The 12,133-nt window shown below is 45.9% G+C and overlaps 1 protein-coding gene across 3 annotated transcripts in view; it reads left to right on the top strand.

Annotated features, from left to right (window-relative positions):
- The first annotated feature begins 5,170 nt into the window (after nt 1-5,170).
- The window catches only part of LOC116429173 (uncharacterized), a 90,096-nt gene continuing 83,133 nt past the window's right edge, over nt 5,171-12,133 (top strand). For 2 of the 3 annotated variants that reach the window (XM_076365767.1, XM_031981796.2), the window contains exons 1-2: nt 5,171-5,463; nt 7,994-8,874. In XM_076365767.1, the coding sequence (XP_076221882.1) occupies nt 8,640-8,874 (235 nt within the window). In that variant the 5' untranslated portion in view covers nt 5,171-5,463; nt 7,994-8,639. The other variant, XM_076365766.1, reaches the window with a different exon arrangement.

The raw sequence follows: 12,133 nt of genomic DNA, 5'->3' as shown, positions 1-12,133 counted from the left end.
TTTGTTCTGCTTGAAAATATTAATATGTTCTCGATTTACAGAAGTATTTGCTTAAGTGATCCAATACAGGAATATTGTCTCGCGTGAATTGATGCGTTGGTTCGAAATTCAATCGTGATAATTTTACGAAAATGAGGGCGGAAAATGGGACAGGCGAAATCTTCGTTAAGCAGGAAAACGGTGGATACACAGGTTCGCGAGAACAGATCGATTCGCAGAAGCAAATCGGTCCAAAAACACCGCAGTTGATAGGATTTCGGAGTTCATGCGATCGGAGGCACAACAGAGGTGCGCACCGAGTAATCATGTTTGATTTAGCCAATCGACGGTGAACCGAGGAAACGATAGGATCGGAATAGTTGAATTTTGAAGCTGATTGAAGTTCAGCCACGACCAATCGCCGCGCAATTCGAGCATCGATAAGTCTCGTAGCGTGCACGTGTGCCGGATGTGCTTTCGCCTAATCGACGGCCCCTTAAGCATCGCCCTCCAGCGGATCCACCGCCATTTAATTATCGTATATGCGAGCTTTCACAGCTGTAAGAGAAATTAATTGTCGGGCCGCTCGTCAGATCGATCCGTCTACTTCCTAAGGGAGTCCTTCAAACATAGACAATTCCGTAAATACGGGAATAATTTGATTACCCGTCATCCCGGAAAGCGAGGGAACTGAATTCTATGATTGATACAGCGCAACCATAATCTACAATTCATTCCCGTTTAGAATCTAACGGAATGTTCAGTTCGACGAATAAGTTTTCCTCTTCTTTTTCAAATTCAAATATTCGAAACGGTGGCTAGATTAACACATTGCGCGCCGGCCCCATGATAATCCGGGATTTTTAGTCTATCGTCTTATTGCTAGTAATTAACCCTTAGCAGTCCTATGTCCGTCTGACTCGACATTCCATTTTATTGCAACCTCTACCCGTTTTAACAATTTTTTCTATATTTATTTGTGATATCACGATTGTGCCATTTAAGGGTAACATTTAATGACTCCCAAATATTCTTGAATAAATAAATAGAGCGTCGTATTAAGCTGTAATTGAATGAACTAACGTCGACGTGAACCTCAAAGTGAGAAACCAGGAGCACTTCGGAGCACAAAGGGTTAACCCTAATCGTACCACGTGTTTTTATAACTAATCATACCACGATGCGACTCAGTCACTTATGAGAATACAAGGAATGATTAAATTGTTATTGCTTTTGTTTATAAGGTCGAAGTTTTAAGAAAATACTTTTGGAAATGCAATATGACGTAAAAAAAAAATTAAGTAAAAAGTTCAATGCGTTAATGTAACATTTTAGATATATCTAACATATATCCAAAAAATTACAAAATCGAATTCCTTATTCCGTGTCGTGAGTTACAAATTTCGGTTTGATTGATATTTAACCCTTTGCACTCCAGAAGTTCTTCATTAGAAATATTCAACATTTTTTAATCAAATACCAACGACATTCTTTCAAACTGACTTAACGAGAAATCGCACATAAATTAAAGAAGCTGTTTTATTTTAATATTTTACATGTCGATGGATTGTACAAAGTTTAGTACTAAATATCAAACTCTATAATTTTGCTGTGTCAAATCAATTGGCGACTGAGAGGCTACGGAGTGCAAAGGGTTAAAAATATATCAATACAATCAACGACGCTCGCATTCCGCGTAACTGAAATTTAGCCGTACAATGTGTTAAAAATGGAACGAAACGCGAGAAATCAGAGAGGAGCGAAACAGCGACCGGATATTCCACTCGCGGGGGAGCGCAGCGAGTAAAAAACACAGCGGATTAAGAAATGAACAGCGCCGGGGCTTCAGGAAATGCCTGTCCCGCCAAGGTGACAGGAAATAATGCAACACCTGTAAAACGCCCCCGGGATTATCCGCAGGAGGCGGACAACCGACCTCCGTGTACCATGAAGAACGCGCGTGTATATCCAGCTTGTTGAAACGATAGTTGCACGGAAAAACGTACTCTCTCAACGCGGATAGAAGAGATGGGAGCAAGGGCTAATCCATGAAAAATCCCTAGCGAACTCTTCCTCGCGCTCTTTTTTTCCACCATCACCTTACCTAGCTGTACTGGGTGTCCTGAAAGGAGTCGGCCGGATAAGTGTTCGCATCGGGACGGCTCATCCTCTCCGCTTCCAAGAGAACTCGGTGGGAATTCAAGAAAATATCCGGAAACTGTTCAAGATGGATCGTTCTATGACTACAATATTAATTGCTGCAACAAAAGCTTTTTCGAGGAGGAAACCTACGGTTTTCTGCCGCGGTGAACAACTTCACGTCGGAGAAACCTTAGTTTTCTCACATAGATTCCATTCTTCTATTTGAAGTGATACCTAAATCTAATATATCCTCCATCAAAGATTTATTCTACCGAAATTTCTGTCTGCAGTTCCGTCTAAATATTACATAGATACTTCTAATTGTGATCCTGTCTAAATTTTCTATAGATATTCCTATCTGTAATTCTGTCTAAATTCTCTATAGATACTCCTATTCATAATTCTGTCTAAATTCTCTATAGATACTCCTATCTCTAATTCTGTCGTAATTTTAAATAAATATTTCAACTTATAATTCTGTCTTAATTTCATATGGAAATTAATTCTGTCTTAAATTCTTATCTATAATTGTAGGTAGTTCTTAATTCCATTTAAAATTCTTACTCCTATCCAAAATTATTGATAGGAGGCTATCTAAAGTTATCCAAATTTCCATCGCGTCTGAATCCACGGTAAAGCCAGTGTACAGGCCTATACGGTCGGTTTCTTGCAGAGCTTACCGTATTTGCCCGGGACACGGATGAATCCCGGCAGGAATAAGTAAGCCGACCAGGAAAGCGGACACATTCCCCCGGGATTAGCGTGTATCACGGCCGGACAGTTTGCACACAAGTTATTTGTCCTCGTCTGTCGTTCCGTTATCGATAACCTAGGGAACAATATCGTCGTTGTATGTATAATATCCGCGGTTCGAAGAGCTGCTCGGGAAATATCGGCGAGTCCCATCGCCAAGACGAGGGAGCCCCGCGTTCGAATTAATTGTCGGCTTCCTCCGCCTTCGACGGCGAACTAGAGACTCTCTTGTAAATATTCTAGTATTCAAATCCGCCGACTGTTGTTTCCGCTGTACTAAACTTCGTTGTTAAATATTAACGGAACGTCGGCGGCGGGGAATCCGGACGCCGGAAACCCGAGAAAAATCGCGGAAGGAGGTCACGTTTCATCAAACCGCGCCGATGCAAATTTCAAAGTCAAATTATTATATAACGAAGTTAAATTTCAAATTTCACGGGCTGACTGCCGCGATGGTGATGATAGGAGCTTCCGAATTGTTCGGGAATAGTTACATTAAGAAGATTGTTGAATAAAAGTATTTCCTAACGTAAGTAATTAGTGCGACGTAAGTACCGATGCTTTTCACTAGAAATATTCATTTTCTTTATCTTTGAAACTAACTGCTGAGAAAACATGTACAAATATATTACATGTACAATAATATTTCACACACCGATACATTATAAGTTTAATATTACATAGAATATTTTATAATTTTCCTACATCAAATCGAATAGCAACTCAGAGTCGCCAATGCAGACGGTTAATTACAATACTAGTAGAGAAACCTCTATAATTCGAGAACTTTGCCTCCTGCGATTCGCTGTAATAAAAATTTCACTGTATCACGTAAAACAGAAGCTTCAAAATTCTGATGGCGAACGCGTTAACGGTGGCGTCGTTCGCGAAAAGCCGGGCGGCACGGTCTGTTGTCTCGCTGAAGATTTCGTCGCAGCGAGACGTTTGTTTTCGCGGACCCCGTCGTCGCCACCTCCCCCGCCGGGCCCGAGTAAGTTCATTAACGTAAATGAGATGTTCCTGAAGGGGAGCCACTCATCGGGGGAACGCCTCGTGCCTCGAGCACCCTCTCAAAGTCTTCTTATCGTTGCTTTAACACGTCGTTACGCGAGACGAACACCGCGCGGACTCCGGGCCGGCACTAATCCCGCGCTGGAACTTTTCTAATCTGGCCTCGTTCGCGAAACTCCCCGGCGATTTTTATCGGTCGAACGACAGAGGCAGTTGCCGGTGACGTTAACACGACGTCCTTCGAGCCCCGGCGTAACCAGACTCGCGGTAATTGCACGATTTTCCCGATTAAAGGGGAGAACTCGAAGGGAAAATACCGGCGCAACAACTTGATTAATATATTTCGCGGTTCGCTCGAGCGCGCGCTCGCGCGCGCACGGTTTCGCGGCGCACTCCAATTATCTTAATCTCCATAAACAGAGTCTCGGGGTACCCGTGTTTCATTTAATCCAAACACTTACGGGCCCGAGGTACGTACACACTAATTTCATTAGAGGTAAAATGTTTAACTTGGTCCGCGCGTTCAGCCCCCGAAAGAAAGGAGTCGCCAAGATTAAGCGAAATTAAATTACCCTCGATCAAAGGGCGAGCTTATTCGGCTCTTGAGTCGCGTGAAGATTTGCCCAGACCGTCTGAGCGTTCGAGATTCGTTTTGTTCGTTTACATTGTCGTTTCGTCGGACGGCTGAGTGGAATTATCATTCGAGCGTTTATTAAGTAACGCTCGTGCAACGCTGAAACAATTTTTACTTTGCGCTTTACTTTCGAATCGTCGATCGTTTACTTTCGCTTTGAGACGGTTTACTCGTAATTATCACAGCGACGTACGCTCAATGTAAAACAGTGGAAAATTTGGAAGTGATTAGACGTTCGGTTTATTTGAATTTTACAGACAAGATCTGTCTCCTATTTCTTTAAATTGTAATTAAGACAGTCATTTTATACATAAGTTTTACAACTCCGAAGCTAGAAAATTCTACTTTTCTTTCTTCTTTCGAATAATACGGTTTTATCTGTCGGTATCTTCCACTCTAGAAAAATCTCCACGCTCCAGAGAATTTATCATGATTCTGTGATCCTCGCAATCGACGGCTAGAGTTACTGGTTTTTCTGGAATTTTTCTGGAAATACGTGACCCGCTCCGCTCGTAGATGATCGCTTCCACCAATCGGGCCACGTATCACCGAAAATAAAAGTCCCAGCTTGAAACACAGCCGCCCGGCGGCGCTTCCTCCTCGGCGCGTTCTCGATTTAATTTTAGCACTTACAGACTCAGTCGACTCGCGTGTTCCTTCGAAGTGAAACTGTGCTCGCGAACGAGATACTCGTAGGCCAACGTATGCCCGACGTTTCGGCGTACGCGGAAAATCAAACGGAGACGCAGTGTCCGCCGCTCGTCATCGTCGACGACTCTCGCGATCTCGTGTGAACTCGTTCGACGTGCCGCTAACGGTCGAACCTTTGAACTCGCTAGTGCGACGAATGAATTTTTCCTTCCCGATGCTGGAGACACCGAGTGCGCAGTAATGGTCGCTTAAAATATCCTTCAAGGCTCTCGATCGTTGAAAATGGGAGCAACGTAAGACGAACCTCCTAAAATCACGCATATGGAATGAAACCGAGGAGCACGATTGGAATCGTTTGTGTATCGCGTATTCCGAGATTCTCGCGCGACCCGCGGTCGGTTTCTGTGACTTCTGTCCGTTCCCTAATATCGGAAGTAGAACTGAATCCAAGAATATCCGCGGCGTTAGAAACTCGCAAGGGCAGCCAAGAGTTCAACATCCTCGGCGAGAGCGACGTTTACCTTCCTCCTCCTCCTCCCTCGCGGGCCGCTGGCGATTTTCGTCGGAAAATCAACACGGGATCGTTCGCGGTAATATCCATCCGCGCGAAAAGTCCGCCGGGTGTGTCGGAGCGGTCGCGACCGCTCGAGAATCGCCGGAATTTTCGATAAACCGCGGACCGCGGCGGTCCAATCACGTTAGTTTTCGTGCCGACACGTCGGCGGGAGGAGTTTCGCGCGAATTCCCGTGCGCCCGCGACTGAAATTCAACGCGCGCGGCTCGTCGAGAGGTCGGGCCGCCTGTAACGCGGCTCATCTGCGTGTAAATCGCGTCGGGAATATCGATAAACGCGTCACGTACCGGCGAAACTTTGTCAAAACGCTCGGCGCGCGCCTCGAGGCTATTTTTTCCTCCCCCGTTGTCCCTTCCGCGGAAAAGGGAGCCGGCGAGAAAAAGGAACAGAGCCGGGGCCGGTGTGAAATGACGGGTTGTCCCGCGCGACAATTAGTCGCGATGCAAATTACGGGTATTCATAATTTAACGCTATTGACCGCTTTAAAGCGCGCGTTAAAGCGGGCCCGGTCGGTTTTATATCGCGCCGCGTAATCCGGTTTGCCGTTTCATGCGCGCGTGCTACGCTTTTTTCGCCGTAAATTTCGTTGAATGATTTTCATGGAGGGAGCGGAAGCTCTTTTGATGGCTGCTTTATGCGGCACGTGAATCGGCTAAATTGAAACTCTTCCGGGCAGGGCTGTGTACGCGACCCGCCTCGTTTCCGAACTCCACTCCCGATTTTTGGCTACTCATTAATACGACCAGACAATTACTTATTGTTCCCCGCGGGGAATTCGTGCCCGGGACCGGTTTGAAAGTCATGAATCAACTCCGGTATCGCGGCGGAAAATACGCGGAACGGTGGATGGAAAAGTTCGAGAATTTAAGAACTCGTTCGCTATGAAATTTCATTTGCGCCGCGCGGTGAAGCTTCGTTGTCCGTTTGTTCCGGACTTCTTTCGTTTGATCCATATCGGCGTAATGTAATTTCCGATGATATTAGCGGTAATCCGGTGTTCATCGTATAACCTTGATTCAATATGCTTTCTGGAACAGTCCCTCTATTTATATTCAATGCTCCGCGAAGACTTACGCTCTCGATTGCTCGCGAAGACGAAGATTTATCTCGCATCGAGGGAACTAATTTCAAGACTCGGCTCGATCAAACTTTTCTTAGATCTTTCCGCGAGTGCCATAAGCCTTTAAAGTCTCGGACTCTCATTTCTTTTAATCCCACTTAAGTATCTTTCCGGAACTTCGTTAACTTCCTTTGAAACCTGGAACGGAGATCGTGATGTTTTTTAAAAGAGTTCCTCGAAAATTTCAATTCGCCGTTTGCCGAACGAGACATCTGGACGCGATAAATATTTAGAGACAGTAACGATCCCAGAAGCAACAGTGATAAATTTCGGATCGTAGAACCACTCTTTCAACGCTTTTATTAGCTTACTCGAAAGTTCGCGGCGGAAGATACATTTTTAAACGAGCATGTTCCGAGGGAGATTTCAATATTTAAGAAAGAAGTTGATAGCGGGACGAGATAAACGTTCGAGGGTCGTAACGGTCGCATAAATCCGACCGATGAAAATCTTCCACGGCGAAGGGTGGGGTCACCGTAGGCTCTCCGTCTCGAACCGGCGCGAAGTTTATCAACAGCGGTACCGTTCTATTTGGGTCGAAAATAGAGTGCACGCACCGCTCGCTTTCTCCTGCTTTCTCTCTCGTCCCCTCTGCCCGCGCGGTACGTCCGTTCACCCTTGTTCCGACCAAGAATATCACCGCTGGAGGACAGAGCAGAGGGTCTTCTTGCCTTTTAATCGTCACCAAACCGGCCGGCCTAACAAGAAACTGAAAACACCGCGGTTTCGTAGCGTGTCACTCGACAGGGGCGCGCATAAACTTGAGAATATCACAATTTTGATCGTTTCGTGCTACATTTGAGAGCAAAGTTGCACCGAACGTTACTCCAACCTTTGTACTCGGACTTAATTAGACAATTAAAAGGAATAGAATATCATGAACTTCGTATTGCCGTCTTTAGTTACTTAATATTTTTGTTTCCTTTATTTTTATTCCTTATTTTACATAAATTTACAGTACCTCGATATATCTGTACGTTTAAAATTCACATTCTATGCATATCCTTCCGATACAATCACATCTTTCCATCGAATATTATAATATATTTAAACCGACCATGAGCAAAGATTATTCCAACTTTATCACAGTCATATAAATCGCGAATCTTTCATTTCATTCGGTCTCCAGTTCATCCCTCGTCGAATGAGTGCAGTGCCGTGGAAAAGTGAGACTTCAATCCGCCGAGTGTTCCCGAAGAACAATAATACCCAATCGTATCCATACGAACGGTGTTCGAGCGAGAGAATAACGGTCGCCCGTCGGGGAGTCGAATATCCGAGCGAACAGGGAAGAGGATCGGAAGAGGGCCGTGACAATGTGATATCGCGAAGGCTGGCAGCGTGTCCGAGGGAAGGCGAGCAGGAAGTCGGCGTCGAAAATGTGAGCCGCACGTGCACGTGGTGCCAAAACTGAACTCGGGAACGATCTTGGCACGGCTGGTAGAAAGATCGGGCCGCCCTTTCTTCGAACAAGTGGACCGCTGAAACAGTGTCGCCCGTGAAAGCTGCAGCGCTAGCCGATGCGCCGGCCACGTAACAGAGAAACGAACGAACGGGCGAGCGACAGGCTTCTTCCAAGCGGTCGCATCCGGCGGTGAAACGGAAGAAGGAGGAAGGTTGAAAAATTATTTTTACTCCGGCCCCTGAAACGTTCCGGCGCCCTTCGCCGCCCCCGCGTTCCCGTGGGTCTCGTGGGTCCCGAGCGCCGACAGTCCAGGCGACGCGACCCGCGGGAATTCATTGCCACGCTTTCCGGCCATCGGACGACCAAACAAATGTCGAGGATGCTGCGACTGGAGATGGTGGGTCTCGTGCTCCTGGCCTGCACCCAGATCTTCACCGAGCACCGAGACTTTTACGAGCCGAGGACCCAATATGGCTACTATCAGAGGTACCACGAGGGACCCGACCATCTCACCAGGGAGGTCAGGGTGAAACAAGGACGTCTGCGCGGCATGGTCGTTCAGCCAAGGTCCAATCACGATCTCCAGCCGGTCGACGTTTTCCTCGGTGAGTCCTCGAATATGTTCAGTTACCTACGGACCAGGCGATTCCGAAAGTTTTTGCGGTCGCTCGGCCCTCGGAAATTCATGACACGGACTTTCTGAGTAGAATCTCTGATGGAAAACAGTTGATACGGAGTTTAGCTTGTTCACTATTCGCTTTTCTTTCTGCCGTGCGTTGGGAATTGAATTTTTAAGTCCTTGCGAGATACAACGATCGTTTAACTCACTGTGTTATGAGATGTCGGACTTGTTAGGGAGATTTCAGAGGTTAACGAATGTAGATATATTCAAGAAAGTTGAAATTAAATACCTTTCTGTTATTAATCGTTAATCATTGGATTAAATACAGACATAGGTCAAATAGAATTTTTTCGTTTTTCTAGGAAATTATTCGCGATTAAATAATTTCAGCAGAATTGGAAAGAAACCGTAATGCAAGGGATTAAATGAAATAGATTTAGAAATTTCTAGTTGCAAGAAATTCTAGATACATTCCTTCAAACTATTTCAATCCCCAAACCTAAAGAATAAATATTAGACATATCAATAAATCCCTTCGCTTTGTTACTAAATTTCCAGCAACTTTAAAGCTTCAGCCTTTCCTTTCCTTAAACTAACAAACGACATTAGAAGACAATAAACACTACACAAGAAGCCCCATTTCACAGTACTGCCATTGAACATCGCGATTTACACGGCTCGCGTTCCAGTTAAGTCAGCTTCCAGTTAGTTTCATCCCTGGGAAAACAACTTGGCCTTCGAGAATAGTTGACCAGTTAAGACGAATTCTCCCCGGGGAGAAGTCCATCGATCGGCGCGCAGAAAATTCCCAGAAATACGTCCTTAAACTCGTGGACGGAGTCAATCACGGCCATAGAAATCCGCTCACAATCATTCCGGACGGCGGGAAGTTCGGAAGTTCGGGGCCCAATCACCCGCGTCCCTCCTCTCGTCTGCCCCCGAGTCGACCCCGGCGTCCAAGGGAACGATAACACACCGCGATTCCCGGTTCCCGTCCGCCGATACGCTGAACTTCGGCCGGCCAGCCGGCGAAACTTTCGCCTCGCAGCTGCATCGGCCTCCGCTCGTTCACGTTACCGCTACGTATCCGCGCTTCCAGAATCTCGATACGTCAAAGGCACCGAGGACCGCGGTTATTTCGGGAATAGACGCGTCCCCTTCCCCCAGGACTCGCGTGTCGCGCGTGCGGCCCGCCTCGCGCACGCTACGGCTGGCCGTGCACTTTGTCGAGTTCCACGGGAGCCCCTGACATTCTTCGGCGTCGATTCCGTCTCTCCCGCGGACGCTCGTTACGCGTCTCTCGGCGCGAAAGCGGCTTCCCGCGGGAACGATAATACCGAATTGTTGGGAGGACGTGGAAATGCGATACAGCCGGTCGTTCGATGGAAATGGACATCGGTGTTTGCTTTGAAGACGGATGAACGTGCTCTCTGTGCGATTTGTAATTGAAGCTGTGGAAGCAATTTGAGGCGTTTTGTACTGTACTTTGTACTATGATGATGCTTATTGTGCGTCGTTGATAATATTTTCCTAGCGCTCCGCGATGCTCGGTTCACGAAATCATAACAGAGGGTCGCAGAATGCTCGGATGATTATGTTAACGGTGTGTATTGAAAATCGCCGCTTAATTGAATATAATAAGCGAACCGTGAATCAGGATATTACAAAGTATCTTTGGCATGTACTGTGAATAGCTGTCTGTTAACTCTCTGTTAATTAGCGCGTCAAAGGGGAGTTCAGAATATTCGGTTAATGAATTTTATCGTGTATCCTGACTTCAGCTCCCCTTTCCAATATATTCTTCGATCCCTTTGTAGTAATCAGGGGCCAGGTTCTGGCGAACTACACAAAGTAAATCAATTTCGTCCGCGCGACGAGAAACATCACTGTGTGCGAACGCCGAACTCGCCGGCGAAAGAGAATTAAAGACGCATCCGTTGATTCCTAATGAAATTACACCCGATATGGGTCCTCCCCATTTCGATGAAATTCTTTTGTCAACGTATCTGGTGTATATCTAAATAATTTGCAATATGTTCTATCAATCGCATCTCAGACCTAAATTATTCATATAAATTTAGAACAAAATCTAAAAATTTGTGGAATCTACTTACTAAAAAGATGTACGATCCATAAATATTGAAACAGTTTACCAGTCTCCGTAACATCAATCGTTAAGCGAACTTTACTGTTTCGTTATTCGAAAGTTTCTTTGCTCGAACACTTTCAGCGCCGTATTTCGATGCGAGTAGCTTTACTGTATCAATTCTATCGAATGCAGTGCAAATCGCAGCATTTATCAGCCGTAACGTACAATCGTGTTGATTTAACGTCGAGTTCGGAAGAAAGTAAAGAGCACCGGATGCAAACAAAGAGATATTCCCGTATTTGCGACCTGTCTCCAGCTAGGTACTCAAAATACATCAGCCAGAGCTCTAAGATCGAGCGTGAACCGCGATTGTTCTCGAGATGATCCCGCGCGGATCGTCGCGCAGGCAATCACCGTAAAGTTTTATTGGACCGCGCGGTCGGATCGATTAAATTGATCGCGTTCGTCCGGCATCCGTGTTAACACGATCCACCTTGGCGGCAAGGATCACGGCCGATCCATTTTATCCAATTCCCGGGTAAATTGGATTCCCGGGCGCCGGCCAAGTCCTACGTAAAATATTAAATCGCGGCTCGTCTGAGTGGGTGGCGCAAATCGAAAGGCTTGATTTCGAACGGCGGTCGGATTAAAAACGTATGGATCGTTCGCGTGGAAATTGGAACGACCTTGAAAACTTTGATTGCCCTATCGGCGAAGTTAAATGGCGGACCGCCGTCGTCCCGCCGCTGTTGTCTCGACTATTCTCGGGGTTCGTCCGGGGATAATTAAGATATCCCCATCGTCATCGAACTTAATCGAACTCCTGTAATCCGGTGTTTTAGGGGTCAATAAAACCGCCGGCACCGTCATATTTCTTTGCCCTCGCTGCGGCATAATTCGTAGTATAATCAAAGAAGACACGATCGAACGCAGAAATAAAATCCATAGAGTAAAATTTCATTTGTCTGGGCTATTTGTCGAATGAATCGATGACTTCTAACTATTGGTGATATTTCAATGGCCCGACTAACAAGTTGATTACTATGCGGGTTCCCTGTGACCCCGAATCAAATCGAACTAGTTCACTCAATTAAACGATGATTTGAAAATATTTCTATATTATAAATACTACTTAACGCGACAGCATTCAGCT

This window comes from Nomia melanderi, chromosome 3 (genome assembly GCF_051020985.1).
Source record: "Nomia melanderi isolate GNS246 chromosome 3, iyNomMela1, whole genome shotgun sequence".
In the NCBI taxonomy this organism is placed as follows: domain Eukaryota; kingdom Metazoa; phylum Arthropoda; class Insecta; order Hymenoptera; family Halictidae; genus Nomia; species Nomia melanderi.
Note: the sequence above shows the minus strand (reverse complement) of the source record. Positions and strands in the feature narration are given on the sequence as shown.